This window comes from Balaenoptera acutorostrata, chromosome 4, assembly GCF_949987535.1.
Source record: "Balaenoptera acutorostrata chromosome 4, mBalAcu1.1, whole genome shotgun sequence".
Taxonomy (NCBI): Eukaryota; Metazoa; Chordata; class Mammalia; order Artiodactyla; family Balaenopteridae; genus Balaenoptera; species Balaenoptera acutorostrata.
In genome coordinates this window covers 126194042-126213707 of record NC_080067.1, presented here as the reverse complement: position 1 = coordinate 126213707, position 19666 = coordinate 126194042, and the positions used below count along the sequence as shown (strand labels likewise).

Below are 19666 nucleotides of genomic sequence, written 5' to 3'. Positions count from 1 at the left end.
TTACTTCACTCTGTATGACAGACTCTATGTCGATCCACCTCACTACAAATAACTCAATGTCGTTTCTTTTTATGACTGAGTAGTATTCCATTGTACTTATGTGCCACATCTTTATCCATTCACCTGTCAATAGACATTTAGGTTGCTTCCATGTCCTGGCTATTGTAAATAGTGCTGCAATGAACACTGTGGTACATGTCTCTTTTTGAATTATGGTTTTCTCAGGGTATATGCCCAGTAGTGGGATTGCTGGGTCATATGGTAGTTCTATTTTTAGTTTTTGAAGGAACCTCCATACTGTTCTCCATAGTGGCTGTATCAATTTACATTCCCACCAACAATGCAAGAGGGTTCCCTTTGCTCCACACCCTCTCCAGCATTTATTGTTTGCAGAATTTTTGATGATGGCCATTCTGACTGTTGTGATGTGATACCTCATTGTGGTTTTGATATGCATTTCTCTAATGATTAGTGGTGTTGAGCATCCTTTCATATGTTTGTTGGCAATCTGTATATCTTCTTTGGAGAAATGTCTATTTAGGTCTTCTGCCCATTTTTGGATTGGATTGTTTGTTTTTTTGTTATTGAGCTGCATGAGCTGCTTGTAAATCTTGGAGATTAATCCTTTGTCAGTTGTTTCATTTGCAAATATTTTCTCCCATTCTGAGGGTTGTTTTTTCATCTTATTTATGGTTTGCTTTGCTGTGAAAAAACTTTTAGGTTTCATTAGGTCCCATTTGTTTACTTTTGTTTTTGTCTCTGTTTCTCTAGGGGGTGGGTCAAAAAGGATCTTGCTGTGATTTATGTCATAGAGTGTTCTGCCTATGTTTTTTTCTAAGAGTTTTATAGTGTCTGGACTTACATTTAGCTCTTTAATCCATTTTCAGTTTTTTTTTGTGTACGGTGTTAGAAAGTGTTCTAATTTCATTCTTTTACGTGTAGCTGTCCAGTTTTCCCAGCACCACTTATTGAAGAGACTGTCTTTTCTCCATTGTATATTCTTGCCTCCTTTATCAAAGATAAGGTGACCATATGTGCGTGAGTTTATCTCTGGGCTTTCTATCCTGTTCCATTGATCTATATTTCTGTCTTTGTGCCAGTACCATACTGTTTTGATTACTGTAGCTTTGTAGTATATTCTGAAGCCAGAGAGCCTGATTCCTCCAGCTCCTTTTTTCTTTCTCAAGATTGCTTTGGCTATTCAGGGTCTTTTGTGTTTCCATGCAAATTGTGAAATTTTTTGTTCTAGTTCTGTGAAAACTGCCATTGGTAGTTTGATAGGGATTGCATTGAATCTGTAGATTGCTTTGGGTAGTATAGTCATTTTCACAATGTTGATTCTTCCAATCCAAGAACATGGTATATTTCTCCATCTGTTTGTATTGTCTTTAATTTCTTTCATCAGTGTCTTATAGTTTTCTGAATACAGGTCTTTTGTCTCCTTAGGTAGGTTTATTCCTAGGTATTTTATTCTTTTTGTTGCAGTGGTAAATGGGAGTGTTTCCTTAATTTCTCTTTCAGATTGTTCATCGTTAGTGTATAGGAATGCAAGAGATTTCTGTGCATTAGTTTTGTATCCTGTTACTTTACCAAATTCATTTATTAGCTCTAGTAGTTTTCTGGTAGCATCTTTAGGATTCTCTATGTATAGTATCATGTCATCTGCAAACAATGACAGCTTTACTTCTTCTTTTCCGATTTGGATTCCTTTTATTTCTTTTTCTTCTATGATTGCCATGGCTAAAACTTCCAAAACTATGTTGAATAATAGTGGTGAGAGTGGGCAACCTTGTCTTGTTCCTGATCTTAGTGGAAATGGTTTCAGTTTTTCACAACTGAGAACGATGTTGGCTGTGGGTTTGTCATATATGGCTTTGCATATATTGAAGAATCCTTGCATACCTGGGATAAACTCCACTTGATCATGGTGTATGATCCTTTTAATGTGCTGTTGGATTCTGTTTGCTAGTATTTTGTTGAGGATTTTTGCATCTATGTTCATTGGTGATATTAGTCTGTAGTTTTCTTTTTTTGTGACATCTTTGTCTGGTTTTGGTGTCAGGGTGTTGGTGGCCTCGTAGAATGAGTTTGGAAGTGTTCCTCCCTCTGCTATATTTTGGAAGAGTTTGAGAAGGATAGGTGTTAGCTCTTCTCTAAATGTTTGTTAGAATTAGCCTGTGAAGCCATCAGATCCTGGGCTTTTGTTTGTTGGAAGATTTTTAATCACAGTTTCAATCCCAGTGCTTGTGAATGGTCTACTTATATTTTCTATTTCTTCCTGGTTCAGTCTTGGAAGGCTGTACTTAAGAATTTGTCCATTTCTTCTCGGTTGTCCATTTTATTGACATATAGTTGCTTGTAGTAATCTCATGATCCTTTGGATTTCTGCAGTGTCAGTTGTTACTTCTCCTTTTTCATTTCTAATTCTGTTGATTTGCGTCTTCTCCCTTGTCTGGCTAATGGTTTATCAATTTTGTTTATATTCTCAAAGAACCAGCTTTTGGTTTTATGGATGTTTGCTATTGTTTCCTTCATTTCTTTTTCATTTATTTCTGATCTGATCTTTATGATTTCTTCCCTTCTGCTAACTTTGGGGTTTTTTTTTTTTGTTTCTCTAATTGCTTTAGGGGTTAGGTTAGTTTTTTAATTGAGATTTTTCTTGTTTCTTGAGGTAAGATTGTATTGCTATAAACTTCCCTCTTAGAACTGCTTTTGCTGCATCCCATAGGTTTGGGGTAGTTGTGTTTTCACTGTCATTTGTTTCTAGGTATTTTTTGATTTCCTCTTTTATTTCTTCAGTGATTTCTTAGTTATTTAGTTGCATATTGTTTAGCCTCCATGTGTTTGTATTTTTTACAGTTTTTTTCCTGTAGTTGATATCTAGTCTCATTGTGTTGTAGTCAGAGAAGACACTTGACACATTTTCAGTTGTCTTAAATTTACTGAGGCTTGATTTGTGACCCAAGATATGATCTATCCTAGAAAATGTTCCATGAGCACTTGAGAAGAAAGTGTATTCTGATGTTTTTGGATAGAATGTCCTATAAATATCAATTAAGTCCGTCTGGTCTAATGTATCATTTAAAGCTTGTGTTTCCTTATTTATTTTCATTTTGGATGATCTGTCCATTGGTGAAAGTGGGGTGTTAAAGTCCCCTGTGGTTATTGTGTTACTGTTGATTTCCCCTTTTATGGCTGTTAGCATTTGCCTTATGTATTTAGGGGCTCCTATGTTGGGTGCATAAATATTTACAATTGTTATTATCTTCTTGGATTGATCCCTTGATCATTATGTAGTGTCCTTCTTTGTCTCTTGTAATAGTCTTTATTTTAAAGTTTATTTTGCCTGATATGAGTATTGTTACTCCAGCTTTCTTTTGATTTCCATTTGCATGGAATATCTTTTTCCATCCCCTCACTTTCAGCCTGTATGTGTCCCTAGGTCTGAAGTGAGTCTCTTGTAGACAGCATATATATGGGTCTTGTTTTTGTATCCATTCAGCCAGTCTGTGTCTTTTGTTTGGAGCATTTAATCCATTCACATTTAAGCTAATTATTTATATGTATGTTCCTATGACCATTTTCTTAATTGTTTTGGGTTTGTTTTTGTGGGTCGTTTCCTTCTCTTGTTTTTCCTGCCTAGAGAAGTTCCTTTAGCATTTGTTGTAAAGCTGTTTTTTGGTGCTGAATTCTCTTAACTTTTGCTTGTCTATAAAGGTTTTAGTTTCTCCATCGAATCTGAATGAGATCCTTGCTGAGTAGAGTAATCTTAGTTGTAGGTTTTTCTCTTTCATCACTTTAAATATGTCCTGTCACTCCCTTCTGGCTTGCAGAGTTTCTGCTGAAAGATCAGCTGGTAACCTTATGTGGATTCCCTTACGTGTTATTTGTTGCTTTTCCCTTGCTGCTTTTAATATTCTTTCTTTGTATTTAATTTTTGATAGTTTGATTAATATGTGTCTTGGCATGTTTCTCCTTGGGTTTATCCTGTATGGGACTTTCTGTGCTCCCTAGAGTTGATTGACTATTTCATTTCCCATGTTAGGGAAGTTTTCAACTATAATCTCTTCAAATATTTTCTCAGGTCCTTTCTCTCTCTCTTCTCCTTCTGGGACCCCTATAATTCAAAGTTGGTGTGTCTCTGAGACTGTCCTTAATTCTTTTCATTCTTTTTTCTTTATTCTGCTCTGTGGCAGTTATTTCCACTATTCTATCTTCCAGGTCACTTACCCGTTCTTTTGCGTCAGTTATTCTGCTATTGATTCCTTCTAGAGTATTTTTAATTTCATTTATTGTGTTGTTCATCATTGTTTGTTTGCTCTTTATTTCTTCTAAGTCCTTGTTAAATGTTTCTTGTATTTTTTCCATTCTATTTCCAAGATTTGGATCATCTTTCCTATCATTAGTCTGAATTCTTTTTTTTTTTTTTTTTTTTTTAAGTGTCCAGAGCTGGATGAAATTAGCCTAAGGGTCATGAACCAGAGATTTCCTGCCCTTATATTGATAGCCTCAAATTCCTAATGTTGGAGGCTTTAGGCTCTTTTTTTTTTTTTTAATTTTATAGCTACTTTATTTATTTATTTATTTATTTTTGGCTGTGTTGGGTCTTCGGTTCGTGCGAGGGCTTTCTCTAGTTGCGGCAAGTGGGGGCCACTCTTCATCGCGGTGCGCGGGCCTTTCACTATCGCGGCCCCTCCCGTTGCGGGGCACAGGCTCCAGACGCGCAGGCTCAGCAGTTGTGGCTCACGGGCCCAGCCGCTCCGCGGCATGTGGGATCCTCCCAGACCAGGGCCCGAACCCGCGTCCCCCGCACTAGCAGGCAGACTCCCAACCACTGCACCACCAGGGAAGCCCTAGTCTGAATTCTTTATCAGGTAGACTGTCTATTTCCTCTTCACTTGTTTCGTCTGGAGGGTTTTTACCTTGCTCCTTCATCTGCTGCATATATCTCTGTCTTCTCATTTTGTTTACTGTGTTTGGGATCTCCTTTTCACAGGCTGCAGGTTTGTAGTTCCTGTTATTTTTGGTGTCTGCCCCCTGTGGATGAGGTTGGTTCAGTGTCTTGTGTAGGCTTCCTGGTGGGGAGGGACTGGTGCCTGTGTTCTGGGGGGTGGGTCTGGATTTTGTCCTTCTGGTGGGCAGGGCCGTGTCTGGTGGTGTGTTTTGGGGTGTCTATGGACTTAGTATGACTTTAGGCAGCCTCTCTGCTAATGGGTGGGGTTGTGTTCCTCTCTTACTAGTTGTTTGGCATAGGGCGTCCAGCACTGGAGCTTGCTGGCCGTTGTGTGGAGCTGGGTCTTAGTGCTGAGATGGAGATCTCTGGGAGAGCTCTCACTGATTAATATTATGTGGGGCTGGGAGGTCTCTTGTGGTCCAATATCCTGGCCTCGGTTCTCCCACCTCAGAGGCTCAGGCCTGACAGTAGGCCGGAGCACCAAGACCCTGCCAGCTGCATGGCTCAGAAGGAAAAGAAGAACAAAAAAACTAACAAACAGATAGAACCGCAAAACAAATGGTAAAAGCAAAACTAAACAGACGAAGTCACACAAAGAAACATACACACACAGAGTCATAAAAAGAAAGAAACAAATAAAACACAACAACAACAAAAAAAACAGACAGAACCCTAGGACAAATGGTAAAGCAAACTTAAATAGACAGAATCACACAAAGAAACATACACACACGCAGTGATAAAAACAAACAAACAAACAAACAAAAATACGAACAGACAGGACGGTAGGACAAATGGTAAAAGCAAACCTAAACAGACAAAATCACACAAAGAAACATAGACAAACTCACAAAAAGAATAAATAAAGGAAGAGAGCAACCAAACCAATAAACAAATCCACCAATGATAACAAGCACTAAAAACTAAACTAAGGTAAATATAAGACCAAAAACAAATCAGATGCAGAAAGCAAGCCCCAAGTCTGCAGTTGCTCCCAAAGTCCACCACCTCAATTTTGGGAACATTTGTTGTCTATTCAGGTATTCCTCAGATACAGAGTTTATCAAGTTGATTGCAGGGATTTAATCCGCTGCTCCTGAGGCTGCACAGAGAAATTTCCCTTTCTCTTCTTTGTTCACACAGCTCCTGGGGTTCAGCTTTTGTTTTGACCCCAACTCAGCATGTAGGCCACCCTCAGGCCTATGTTCCCTGCCCAGACAGGAGGGGGTTAAAGCAGCAGCCGAATAGTTGGTCTTGCTCATTCAGGCCGGGGAGAGGGAGGGTTACAGTAGTCATAATTGGAATGCGGGGCGAGCCTGAGGTGGCAGAGGCCGTCCTGACATTGCACCAGCCTGAGGCGTGCCATGTGTTGTCCCGGGAAAGTTGCCCCTGGATCACGGGATGCTGGCAGTGGTGGGCTGCACAGGCTCCCGGGGTGGTGGGGGTAGTGACCTGTGCTTGCACACAGGATTCTTGGTGGCAGCAGCAGCAGCATTAGTGGTCTGTGCCTGTCTGTGGGGTCCAAGATGATAGCCGCAGCTCACGCCCATCTCTGGAGCTTGCTTAGGTGGTGCTCTGCCTTCTGTGGGCACACAGAACAGAAATTCCCTCTCCTTGTGCACCCTGAAACAACCGTCTCCTGCCTCTCCAGCAGGTCCAGACATTTTCCCAGGCTCCCTCCTGGCTAGCTGTGGTGCACTAGCCCCTTTTAGGCTGTCTTCACACAGCCAACCCCAGTCCTCTCCCTGGGGTCTGACCTCCAAAGCCTGAGCCTCAGCTCCCAGCCCGTACCCGCACCAGTGGGTGAGCAGACGAGCGTCTCAGGCTGGTGAGTGCTGGTCGGCACCGATCCTCTCTACCCTACCATTTTAAACTGTTAACATGCAGTTTGTTCTAATTGTAAAATCCATAGAACTGTGTTAAAGGTGAAATGAGATGATGCAAAGTGTTTGGCACTACACTTGGCACAAAATAGCTTCTCCATAAATGGGAGTTGTTTTATTGCTATAAAGCACTTAGTAAGTTTCCTCAGATTTTAAGGCAGTGAGGTTATCAGCGGATGCTTACTGGATGCTTGGGCATTCGTCGGCTTTACTGAAGACTGCTACTTGATCAAACATAATCCTTTAGGAAATATAACAATGTAATGAATAGATAGATAAAAAGATAAACAGATGGACTTGAAATAACTTCATGCTCTTTATATATTTATATATTGTAGGTGACTTGTATTTTAACATTTGAAATACCATGTTAAACTAGGCATTTGCAACTACTGAGAATTAAATCACTAGCTCTGCTCTAATTGCAGTTATTGAATTTTGACTTCATTGTGAATATGGCTCAGTTGGCTTAATTCCAGCTGTTCACTGGTAATTTCTTGGCATGAAGATGTTGCAGGACAATAGCACATTTAGGAGTCCCTGTACACTTTCAGATTCTAATATACTCTCCAATTTAATCTGCCTATAACACAAATGTTATCTTTTACCAGTACATTATCAATGGTCAACACTGTGTATGAAAAATTATTCGAGTTCATTATGTGTGGAAATTACTCAAGCTCATGTATTAGCTTATAAACATCATAATAGGTTTTATTGCTTATGTGAACTCTGTGTGAATTCAGTGACCCCCTAAACAGGAGATGCTGCTGAACCTCCTTCCATTGTTACCATAGCTACTGTGGTTGCTGAGGGAAACCCTGGACAAAGATGCAGCCTCCACACTGGAATATGATCTAAAGCAGCGTTTCTCAAACCTGGCTATGCATTACCATCAACATGGAGATTTAACTGAAAAATGAATTTTTAAAATGCCCCTCTCCATCCCAGACTCATTAAACCAGAGATGGAGAAGGGGGAGCAGGTAACAGTGTTATTTAAAAGCATTCCAGGTGATTCTAATGGGAAACGGAAGTTGAGAACCACAATCTAGAACCAGAGATTAAGAGATGATTTAAGAGAAGTTATACAGATTAGCACAAATTAAGGCTTCCTCTATGATCCAATCAGAAAAAATTGAAATTAAAGAAATATTTTTAAAGAAGAATTCTTCAAAGAAATTCAAGAATATTTGAGGATGGGAACACATAATTCTGAAATACCTACTGTGAAGATCTCTAGAAAGTAACTGTGGTGGATGGAGAGTTTCTTAGTCTTCTTTTTCATAAACTTTAGGAGAAATTTAGAGCCATCTAAGTGGAAAGCAGTCCTAGGCCTGCATATGACATCGAATCTGACTTCTCCTCAAATAGAAACTCGGTTGATAGACCAAATTGTCATAAATCCACACTACAATAAACGGAGAAAGGACAGTGACATCGCCATGATGCATCTTGAATCGAAAGTGAATTACACAGGTAAGAGAAATCGGTTTTAGTCATCTTATCTGCCCAAATTAATTCAAAATTAGATTTGAAATATCAGTACCAGTGCATTAATAGTCCATAAAAGTTGGATAATTTGTTATAGAAATCACTATAATTTAAATGGAATTGGGGAATGTAGAGAAACACATTAAATTACCTTCATCACGGTGCTTAAATCCAACTTTCTAGAAAATTGAACAGTAAAATACAACTCTCAGAGCCGTCTATATCAGTAAACTCCAAGGAGCAGCCCAGAGATAATAGGCCATGCTCTATTGCACGCTGTTTCTCATGGGAAAGAAAGATAGGTCCATCTGCCACAAAGGCCAGAGTAGGACAAAGTGAGAGACAAGCATATGTTCAAAGAGCGAAGTGAGTAAGAATGGTCATTCATAAAGGAGATTCAATAATATTAATAAAATGGCAGATGGAGGACTTCCTCCAAATACCTAAATAAGGTGCAAGAAATCACCTGAGGGAGTGAACTTTATCCTGAAGGGCTCTGCTCAGCTCCAGCCTTTACTCTGAAGACTTTCCCAGTGCCCACTCAGGAAAGAGTGCATCTCTGTGCTCCTCTGGCATTCTGTCTCCGCATGCATGAGAGCACTTAACAAAGGCAGATGATTGCTGCAGTTCGTTGTATTAGCCCTATCCTTTTATTCACTTTTGTGTCTGCCTTGGGTTTTACTTGTCATGGATGTTGAATAAATGTTAGGAGGCTTGCAAACTGTTGGAGAAAGGCTGAAAAAGTCAGCCACCAATGCTAATGCCTCCATAAGTACCCTATAAAACAATTGCCTAAAAGCTTTTTGAATGTGGAGATAATTGGGGAAATTTTTTAAAAAACCTCAGAACATTTGCCCAAGTTTCTCTTAACTGACCCTGAAAAAAACAGCCTTACCAAGATTTTCATAGAACTGGAACCACATTCTATTAAGTACTGTGATTATTTAAAAATCAAATGTAAATGACTAATTCCAGAACTAGGATGTTGTGTACGTAATAATAGAGTCATAGAGACAATGGAGAGGATCCTAAAAGGCCACCCGTGGTACCTAATCCACTGTCAAAGAAGTGCTTCTCTGAAATGCTTCTTTCCCCTAAGATTGATGTCTAAAAAATGTCCAGGCAGGATAAAATGAAAATACAAGTTGTTTTTTTAGATGAAATATTGAAAATGATTGATTTTTAAAACTTTTGGAAATGAATGTGTGTCTGTTCTTGTTTTTGTTTTCTTTCATGTTTCCAGATTATATACAACCTATTTGTTTACCCGAAGAAAATCAAGTTTTTCCTCCTGGAAGAATTTGTTCTATTGCTGGCTGGGGGACACTTGTATATCAAGGTAAATTATCAGACTCAATAGAAAACACCTACTAGTAAAAAGCATGCTATTACTCTATCCTGTGAATATTTTCAACATTTAAAAAAACTCTTATACTATAACAATTTTCTGCAATATCTCTTAAAAACAGTCTGGCTTATATTCATATGTTGTATATTTGTATAGTTAAATTTTTTTCCAAATTGCATGGAGCATATTATAAAACTATAATTCTTATTAGAGGGAAATTCAAGCATTCCCTAAACTCAATATCTAATTTTAGTATTATAAACTCTCTGATGAAAATATATACCTATTGAAATGAATATAACCAAAGGCTACAAAAATGTATTTTTATAAAGCATATGGATAAAGTCTCATCAAAAGCCAAATTATTAACTGTTACATTTTCCAAATCAATAAAACTATTTGTATTTATCATATAAATGTTTCACACTCACATTCCCTAAGATGAGAAGGGAATCAGTTTCAACATGCTAGTTCTGCCTACTGACAAGAAGACTCAGATATGGCATGAATCTTACATTGAAGACTATAAATTAATAAACCATTGACTCACCAGCATTATTTCGTAGCATGCTTTCCAAACAAAGAATATCGAATTATGTTGTACACCTGAAAATAATATAATGTTGTATGTCAATGATACCTCGATAAAATTTTTTTCAATGTCCTTGCAATATTTCATCAGCTCTAAGATATATATTTTTTCACATTAAACTATGTAAAATAAAAAAATGCCACAGTTAAATAGGGAAATTTACTTTCTTTCTTCATGGCAAATAAAGCATGTCTTACAATGGAAAAGAAATAACCAAACTTTTTTTTTTTTTTAAAAAAGCATTCTAGTACTTCAAACCCTCTAAACGTAACTGCAAGGTTCATTGGTTTCAAAATTCCTAATGGGAGTTACTCCATCTAGGCTAGAGTTTGACCACTCACTAATAGTTAAGCAAAAAGGAACAAGCACTATTGTTGGGTGGAAAAACCTGGTCTCTAGAGTTACAACAGGTCATATCCATGATATTTAAAAATCCTAATTGCATTTAAGATGAAAAGGCACAAAATCTTATGGAGAGGTGCATGTCCCAGAAGCAAAGGATTCACAGCTAAAACATCCTCTTACTTCTTGTAAAAGAGAGCATAAGATCTAAGTCAAACCCTTGCCTGATGATTCTGACAAAGGTTCTCCACTGCAATTACGTTATGTTGTTGAAATGCTTCATTTCTGCTGCCCATAAAGTATATTGAAGTCAAAGTCTGTATATTATTGTATTTCCTCCACTTGAAAAATGTCATGACTTATTAAATTTGAAATCTAAAGAGTAAAAATGATTCTTAGATAGATATTTTCTCTATCAGACTTCAAGCTAAAAGACATTTATGACCACAATGTACTCTTCAAAAGCAAATTATCTACTAACAAAATTTAAGACTCTTTATTCCATAGGAAATTATTATTTTTTTACGAGTTGAGTAAACTTGCTCACATTTGCTTATTGTTACTAAAGATATGCATTTAATTGACTTAGGAAAAGTCTCTAGGAGTGGTATGGAGCCAAGAAAACAATCTGCATCTGAGATCAATTTCATTTAGGAATAAACAGATCACTTTTAAATACTTCCTGGGTGTGGCAATTTTAACAAATTTTATGAACTTTTTCTTAGGGTTTCCAACTACTTCTAAAACCCCAGTTTTTCCCCTTTGAGTATCCTACACTAATTAATTTTTTAAGATCATGAACATGTTGCTTACTAAGAGAGAAAGAAGTATTATTTGATTAAATTAAGGCAACTAGTAAACTTAAATAACTTTACTGACATTTTTATGTGGTTTTTTTGGTATGAATATGTATATTTTCAATTATCCTCATGGTAACTCATGTTGACAAATATCAAATGTAAGAACACTGCTCAAATTTTTTTCTACCAAGAAGTTTTATCATATATCCAAACAATTTTTTCTTCCTTGACAGGCAGCAAAATTTTCTTTGATTTTTATTATAAAACTAATTCTACCAGCCCATCCTCAATCTTCATAGAACAAATGACAGTGAGATGCTGAAAGTTCTCCCCCATCTTAACCTCGCTAAATCACTTTTTAAAATTAAAGTTCATTGTCAAACTTTAAAAGTCATCCAGCCTCTGAAGTCACTGGCACCAGTTGGTATCAGCTCCCAACTTCATGCTCGCTGTCATACTGGTACTTTGAAATTGACCACGTTTGGAGTGTTTACAACAGGCAAATTGGCAGACAATACACAGTGGGGCTTTGTTTTTATTTCTTGAAAAATCAGTTATTAAACATTTACCAACACACCGCTGATTACACATACATTGCTTTGCACCTATGTGCACGTGCGCGTTTGTTTCTTGTCTTTTTAGTGTGGTGATGAAACTTAGCTAGAAATGAGGGCACATACATTTTTGCAACAACACTGGCTGTCAGATGTACTAGGTTATTTACAACTTTCTGCCTTCCTTGAGAAAGCAAATAGAATTGCTAATTATTAGAAAGTGCTTATCATGTACCTTTTCTGGGCGCCCTAGACACCTGCTTTTTTCACATCCCTCTTGGGATTAGTATTTCGGTAAACAGAGATTCATGCTTCCAGTAGATGAGTCATTTTGTGAAAAGCATGGAAGTATACTCTGCTACTAAATGCCTCCTTTCTCTTCCCCTGCACGTGGATGACAAGCTGATTGCCCTGAGACCAGGGGCACAGTTCCTCTGAGCTTCGTCTCCTGTTCAGTACGCACCTGTTTGCTCATTCAGCCCCACGAAGGAGCTGAATGCCATTATAAGGGAGCACCTCTTCAGGTGCCAAATGAAAAGCACTGCTGGATTTCTGAGACTTTGCTGATTTCCGTGAATGAAACTTTTTGTGCTGGCGGGCTTTTTTCCCCCCAGAAGCAATGCTGTAACCAGTTGAAATTACTAAAAATACCTAAAGACCGTCTAGTCCAATCCACCATCCCTGCTAGCCCTTGGGAACTAAAGAAGTGCTTTACTGTTACCCACTTGGCAAAATCTGCAGGTGGGCTTTATTATGTGCTTTTGGCATTTAGTTCCATTACGTATACACACAGTACTCGGTAATGAGAGTGAACTGTTGAAATAAAAAAGACTGATGGCGGCTCCTTCAATGATGCATGTTGATCACTTCTGACTGGCTGGCTGCATTATCCATTTTGCACAGGTCCTCCCGCAGACGTGCTGCAAGAAGCTGATGTTCCCCTTCTATCGAATGAGAAATGCCAACAAGAGATGCCAGAGTATAACATTACAGAAAATATGGTGTGTGCAGGCTACGAAGAAGGAGGTGTAGATTCTTGTCAGGTAAATATGTAAAACCGCTCACCCAGTATTTCCAGAAAGCATTGCTACATGATGAGTTCATCACTCAACAATGATTAGGGAGTGCAGAAATCATCAGGGTCTTAATTTCATTTCCTCATTTACAAAACTGTGACTTTTCACTTTTATTTGTGGCTTATTTGCATAGTACCCCTGGGTGGACATGAGCATTAGAAACAGAACTAATTTTTATCAACAAAGGTTACAAATCAGATGTCTTTAGAGACTAGGCAAAACATGTGGATGTGTCTGACTGCCAGGAAAAATATGCAGTAGTGGGCCTGGGGGTGAGCTGGAGAGTATGTACCTTAGCTAGAATCATTTATTTTCAAATTTCAAATTCTTTAAAACCCTATTCAAACAAATCAAACAAAAACAGGTCTGTGGGCCAAATTGGCCTGAACTCCTCTAATTCTCAACCCTGATTTAGAGTCTAGCCCAGGTGTCCAGTGACCCAGAATAATTTCTGGATGAAAACCAACCTGGAGAGCCTGCAATATGTTTGAAGTATCACTAGCTTTTTTTTTTTTTTTTTTTTTTTTTACAAAATAAAAAATGATTTATTTAAAAATACAAATACTTTGAGAATAACATTAAAATAAGTAAATAGAAGCACTAATAAGTTGGCATCCAGTGTCCTAAAGAGGTTTTCAACTGGAACTTTTTAGAGAGGTGTGATTTTTTGCTCATTCTTTTGACTTGTGTGACTTTCGAAGAAAACTCTTACCCACACACTAACCCTCATGGAAGATAAAAACATCTTTTTTTTTTTTTGCTTTTGCTTTTTTTTTTTTTTTGAATTTTTGAATCTTATTTATTTTTTTATACAGCAGGTTCTTATTAGTTATCTATTTTATACATATTAGTGTGTATATGTCAATCCCACTCTCCCAATTCATCACACCACCACCACCCCTGCCACTTTCCCCCTTGGTGTCCATACGTTTGTTCTCTACATCTGTGTCTCTATTTCCACCTAGAAATAATGTAGCCATCTATCAGCTCCATGAAATCTATATACATTCAACAAATAAAAAGTAAATTCTGCTAGATTTTAGATTTATAATTAATTTTTAGGTGCAGTATGGACTAGCCATGAAAGCATGGATTCTGTGCTCAAACTACTTTTTTGACCCTTGCTTTAACACTTACCAGTGAGTCTGCACAAGTCACTTAGGTATTATTGAGAGGTTTAAAAGAGGTAACACATGTAAGGCATTAAGTACGTGCACAAAAATATTAACAATTTTTATTATGAGATTTTGTAAATAAATTTTGGAGCATATTTTCTATATTTGAAAATTAATAAAATATTAACGCACTAACATCTACTAGATTAGATTAAAACTGATAGCAGTACTGAGCAAATGAATAATCTACAAATGCAGATGTAGCAATCTATACTGTGAGGAAATGGCTTCACTTTGTTAAAGTGTAAACAACTTGTTATCTATATGAACACATACTAATACATATGTCATAATAATTGGACTGAATACAAGACTTTAACAGACAGTTAAACAGGTGGATCCGAATATGTGTTCTCTAGTGAAGCCAATGTCTCATGTCATCTTAAATGTTCAGCTTAGTTTTACATTTATTCTGCTTTGATGACACTTGCATATTCAAGACGAATAGGATAGCATTATTGTTTACAATTTTTCTCTTATACTTTCCTTTTAAAATGAAAAGTGTACTAAAGGTAAGATATATTGCCACTTAGAGGGAGATTTATAGAATTATTGCTCAGAAGGGAAATCAGCTGTACAACTTCAATTAGAGTTAATGGGGGTTGTGTGGCAGACACCTCATGCACTAGGTAGAAAATATGACTGCTGATGTTATCGATGCTTGGGTTACATTAAGCCAGCAACTCATGCCAGATCTCTGAAATCTCATATTTGGCTCCAATTTCTAGAGAGTCTAAGTATGTTATTCATTAGCAAATAAGAAAGCTCCCGGGCTTCCCTGGTGGCGCAGTGGTTGAGAATCTGCCTGCTAATGCAGGGGACACGGGTTCGAGCCCTGGTCTGGGAAGATCCCACATGCCACGGAGCAGCTGGGCCCGTGAGCCACAATTGCTGAGCCTGCGCGTCTGGAGCCTGTGCCCCGCGACGGGAGGGGCCGCGATAGAGAAAGGCCCGCGCACCGCGATGAAGAGTGGTCCCCGCACCGCGATGAAGAGTGGCCCCCGCTTGCCGCAACTGGAGAAAGCCCTCGCACGAACCGAAGACCCAACACAGCCAAAAATAAATAAATAAATAAATAAATAAATAAGAAAATCCTTTAAAAAAAAAAAAAAAAAAAAGAAGAAAGCTCCCACACAAGGCAATACTTTGTGTAATATAATGTTATCATGATTGAGTAATTGATAGCCTAGAGACTTACATGATTTTCTTTGTTCATCTTTAATATTGTGTTAAAGGGCTTCCCTGGTGGCGCAGTGGTTGAGAGTCTGCCTGCTGGTGCAGGGGACACGGGTTCGAGCCCTGGCCTGGGAGGATCCCACATGCCGCAGAGTGGCTGGGCCCGTGAGCCACGGCTGCTGAGCCTGCGCGTCTGGAGCCTGTGCTCCGCAACGAGAGAGGCCCGCGCATCGCGATGAGGAGTGGCCCCCGCTTGCCACAACTGGAGAAAGCCCTCGCACAGAAACGAAGACCCAACACAGCCAAAATCAATCAATCAATCAATCAATCAAACATACGCATCTGATTCAAGATCCTCATTAAAAAAAAAAAAAAAAAAAAGGAGGACTGGTTACATAAGGATACATCATTTTAAATTATGCATATGTTACTATTGACATATCACTTGAATAAGTTCTTCAAAGCATTATTTTTTCCCTATAGTGGTGAAGAATTTGCCTTATTAGTCATTCACATGTTCTTGAGTATCTTCTGGCTTCCCAAAGGCCTGTGCTTGCTAGGCAGCTGTTTGGATTTTAAGGCACCATGAGTGGCTGTCGAAAGTCCTCTCTTTATAAAACTAAGTGAATGACACAAAGAGCAAACCCATTCTGCTGACTATTCTCAGACTTGTTCTATACACTCCTGGTTTTCAAAGTGTGGCCTCCAATCCAGGAGATCAGCATCACCTGAAATCTTGTTACAGGCACAAATTCTTGGCCCTGCCAGAGAGTCACTGAATCAGAAACTCTAGAGGTGGAGGCCCAGCAATGTCTGTGTGAGCAAGCCCTCAGGTGATTCTAATGCAACCCAAGGTTTAAGAACCACTACCCTGGGCTTCCCTGGTGGCGCAGTGGTTGAGAATCTGCCTGCTAATGCAGGGGACACGGGTTCGAGCCCTGGTCTGGGAAGATCCCACATGCCACGGAGCAGCTGGGCCCGTGAGCCACAACTACTGAGCCTGCGCATCTGCAGCCTGTGCCCCGCAACGGGAGGGGCCGCGCTAGTGAAAGGCCCGCGCACCGCGATGAAGAGCGGTCCCCGCACCGCGATGAAGAGTGGCCCCCGCTTGCCGCAACTAGAGAAAGCCCTCGCACGAACCGAAGACCCAACACAGCCAAAAAATAAATAAATAAATAAATAAATAAGAACCACTACCCTAAATAAAAATGGTCTCCAACCCTTATACTCAGATGTTCAGTCAAAGAAGTTAATGATTTTTGTTTTTCTTTATAAATATAGCATCTCCGTAGAAACAAATTTTAGGTTAATACTTTATGGTCTGGACATTCACTCATATTTTTGAAGTACTTACACATCTCTGAGATAATGCAAGGAAATAACTTCATTGAACAAATCAGAAAATGAAGGCGAAGAGAAGTAACACAATAGAATTGAAATGGTGTGTGTAGTTAGATGATGGGAAGTGATAGACCCAGACGTAGGTCTCTCAAACAGACAGACCACTCAGCTGTTTGGCCTCAGGCCTGCTGGTGGATTCTTTGAATAACAGCCACTGAGCCAGTATGTGCTGGGTAATTTAAAATCCTTGTTCAAGTAATCAACGTCTGGATTCTACTGTCTTTTAAAAAATATGAAATTATTTTTGAAAATATGAAGCAAACCAAATGACTCCTTTTTAAAATACCCAAACATTTGAGGTTTATTTTTACTAACTTCTAAGTCACGTATCACTTTGAGTAAGTATTTATTCTTACCTTGAATTGACACTGTTCCATAAATATTTCTGAACCATATTATGAACTAAGGGCTTAGGATGCAGAAGTACAATCACAATCCCCGCCTTCAAACAGCTTGAACACATTTGTTACATCTAGAAAAGGAGTAACCCATGGTTGCCAATGAGATTTATTCTCCTCTCCTCAGGAGAGAAAGGGTGATTTTCTAGACCACATTTTTTTCCCTTAAATATAAGTCCCAAAGGTGATAAAGAATCAGGCAAAATATCTCTCAGGATACTTTTTAACATAAGCTTAGCTGAAATATTCTATTGTACCAGTGATTTACCAAAGTACACAAGGCTTTAAGTTCCTTCATAAATATAAAAAAGAAAGGATTAATTTAAAATGCTTTCACAATTAATGTGGGAAAATATTTGTCAATTCTCTGTCATTAAATAACAGTACTATACATTTGCATTATATTCATTTGCATTACACAGGAATAATCCTGTGGAAATAAAATCTATGTAATTAACTCAACTAGGAATTGCTATAATTAACATTTATGAAAATTAAAAGCATTTCATCAATTAAGATAGATGAAAATGTGTGCCTATCACTAGAAATTATATCATAAATGTGCCTATTTCAGTTGAAATATTGTTTTTTTTCAAATCTGACTGTGCTTGTCTAATGCCAAAAAATTAATGCTGCCCAAGAGAACTAACATCAACTTTATGTGTGAGTTATTAGTTATCCTAAAGCACATAATGTGGAATATTGTCTTTCCACAAAGCCCCTCATAATACTTAGGACATACCTCCTTTAATAAAAGGATTAGCTTTTAACATATATTTTGGTTGGGATGCTCTCCGAGTTGTGCCTTAGAAAATTTCTTGGTACCCATTAAAATGCCATACTTAAAGCAAGGACGTGCTTGCTGTAAGAGTGAATCATAAAAAATTACATATAAATTTTGTTTTAGTTGCCATAGTTTCTCTGTGCCCTTACTGAGCAGCGAAAGTTTCTAATTCTTGACCTAGAGTGATGGTGAGAATATTTACAGATGACTTGCAATGGCAATTAAACCATATTTTATATATATTTATATCAATTGATCACACATCTACAATTTTCTTTTGCAATTTACTCTTTAGGGGGATTCAGGAGGACCACTCATGTGCCAAGAAAACAACAGATGGTTCCTGGCTGGTGTGACGTCATTTGGATACCAGTGTGCACTGCCTAATCGCCCAGGGGTGTGCTCCCGGGTCCCAAGGTTCACAGAATGGATACAAAGTTTTCTACATTAGAGTGTTTCCTAAAGCTAAGATGAAAATCAGGCAGTTTTCCCATTCCACTTTAAGAAGCATGGAAATTGAGAGTTTTGAAAAAGTCGTTTCTAAAAGCCTTGATTCTTTACCTAAGCCACCGAAATGCTGGGGGAAAAAACAAAAACTAATCTTTACAATACAAAGTAACTTTAAAATAATAAATTTTGATTTTATTGTGAACAGTTATTCTTTCACAGATATTATTTCCTTTGTTCTTAATCATTATTTTTATCATATTCTCTTATTTAAAGGAATGTGATTTTAAAGCATACACTTAAAGTTTAAGCAAAATTAGGAGAAGCAAAATAAACTATTTGCACAAAGTATGTTATTGTTTAAAATAGACTGTTGTAAATTATCTAATTCCAGCTTAGATCACTATTATAAGAATCTCAATCATTCTCCTGCTTTTCTATCCAAATGCATTTCCAATCCAACTTGAGCACATCCTTAATATTTTCCCCACTTATCAAAAATATTTATTGTAGGCTCATGTCACAGACCTGAACTAAATCGATTGCACAATGCTCTCAAATAAGCTAATTAAACAGCAAAATAGCACAAGTCCATATATCGCCCTTGTATCAAAATTAAAGCTAAATTAACTAATATTGTCATACTTTCATTGGATCATTTTTTACCTGGATTATTCATACGGTCCATTTATTTCAAGCTAGTGTTTTTTAGGTTTCCAAAAATGATCAGACATATCAAAGAAATACAACTATTACAAATGTGGTTTTTCTCTGATAGATGAGTTACAGTGGATATTTCTAACATGTGCAAAACTTATTTAGACACAGCTGAATTGCCCACTGGAAGGCCAAAAATGTGGGATAAATGAATTTGCTCCACTGCTTTAATCTCTTGGATCATTTCCAGAGTAAGTGCAAACTTCAATTTAGCTTACCACACAAAATCTACTGATTTATTCAGGAAGACAAAATTCATGCAAATTAATACAAATGTACACACACACACATTCTTGCATGGGTCTATATGGTCCAAAGTAATAGAAGAGAGAGTAAGGTTTCAAGCAGTTGAAAGAAGGGATCAATCAGTTTATATTGGCCTTATGGAAGAAAGGAGACTTGGGCTACATCTGAGAGGAATAGTTGTTACTGACGTCCTGAAGAGGCAGTGGGGACCACCGTGTAGGTGGGAGTGATCCTGAAATTTCAGGGAGAAGGGACAGGAGATAATCATGAGTTGTCCTAG

At 38.0% G+C, this 19666-nt stretch overlaps 1 protein-coding gene across 1 annotated transcript in view; it reads left to right on the top strand.

Moving 5' to 3' along the window:
* Nucleotides 1–18427, top strand: part of TMPRSS15 (transmembrane serine protease 15) — a 138753-nt gene extending 120326 nt beyond the window's left edge. The window contains exons 22-25 of the mRNA XM_007164132.2: nt 8134–8315; nt 9574–9669; nt 12870–13009; nt 18272–18427. Of these exons, the coding sequence (XP_007164194.2) occupies nt 8134–8315; nt 9574–9669; nt 12870–13009; nt 18272–18427 (574 nt within the window). The remainder of the gene's footprint in view (nt 1–8133; nt 8316–9573; nt 9670–12869; nt 13010–18271) is intronic.
* Nucleotides 18428–19666: the final 1239 nt, after the last annotated feature.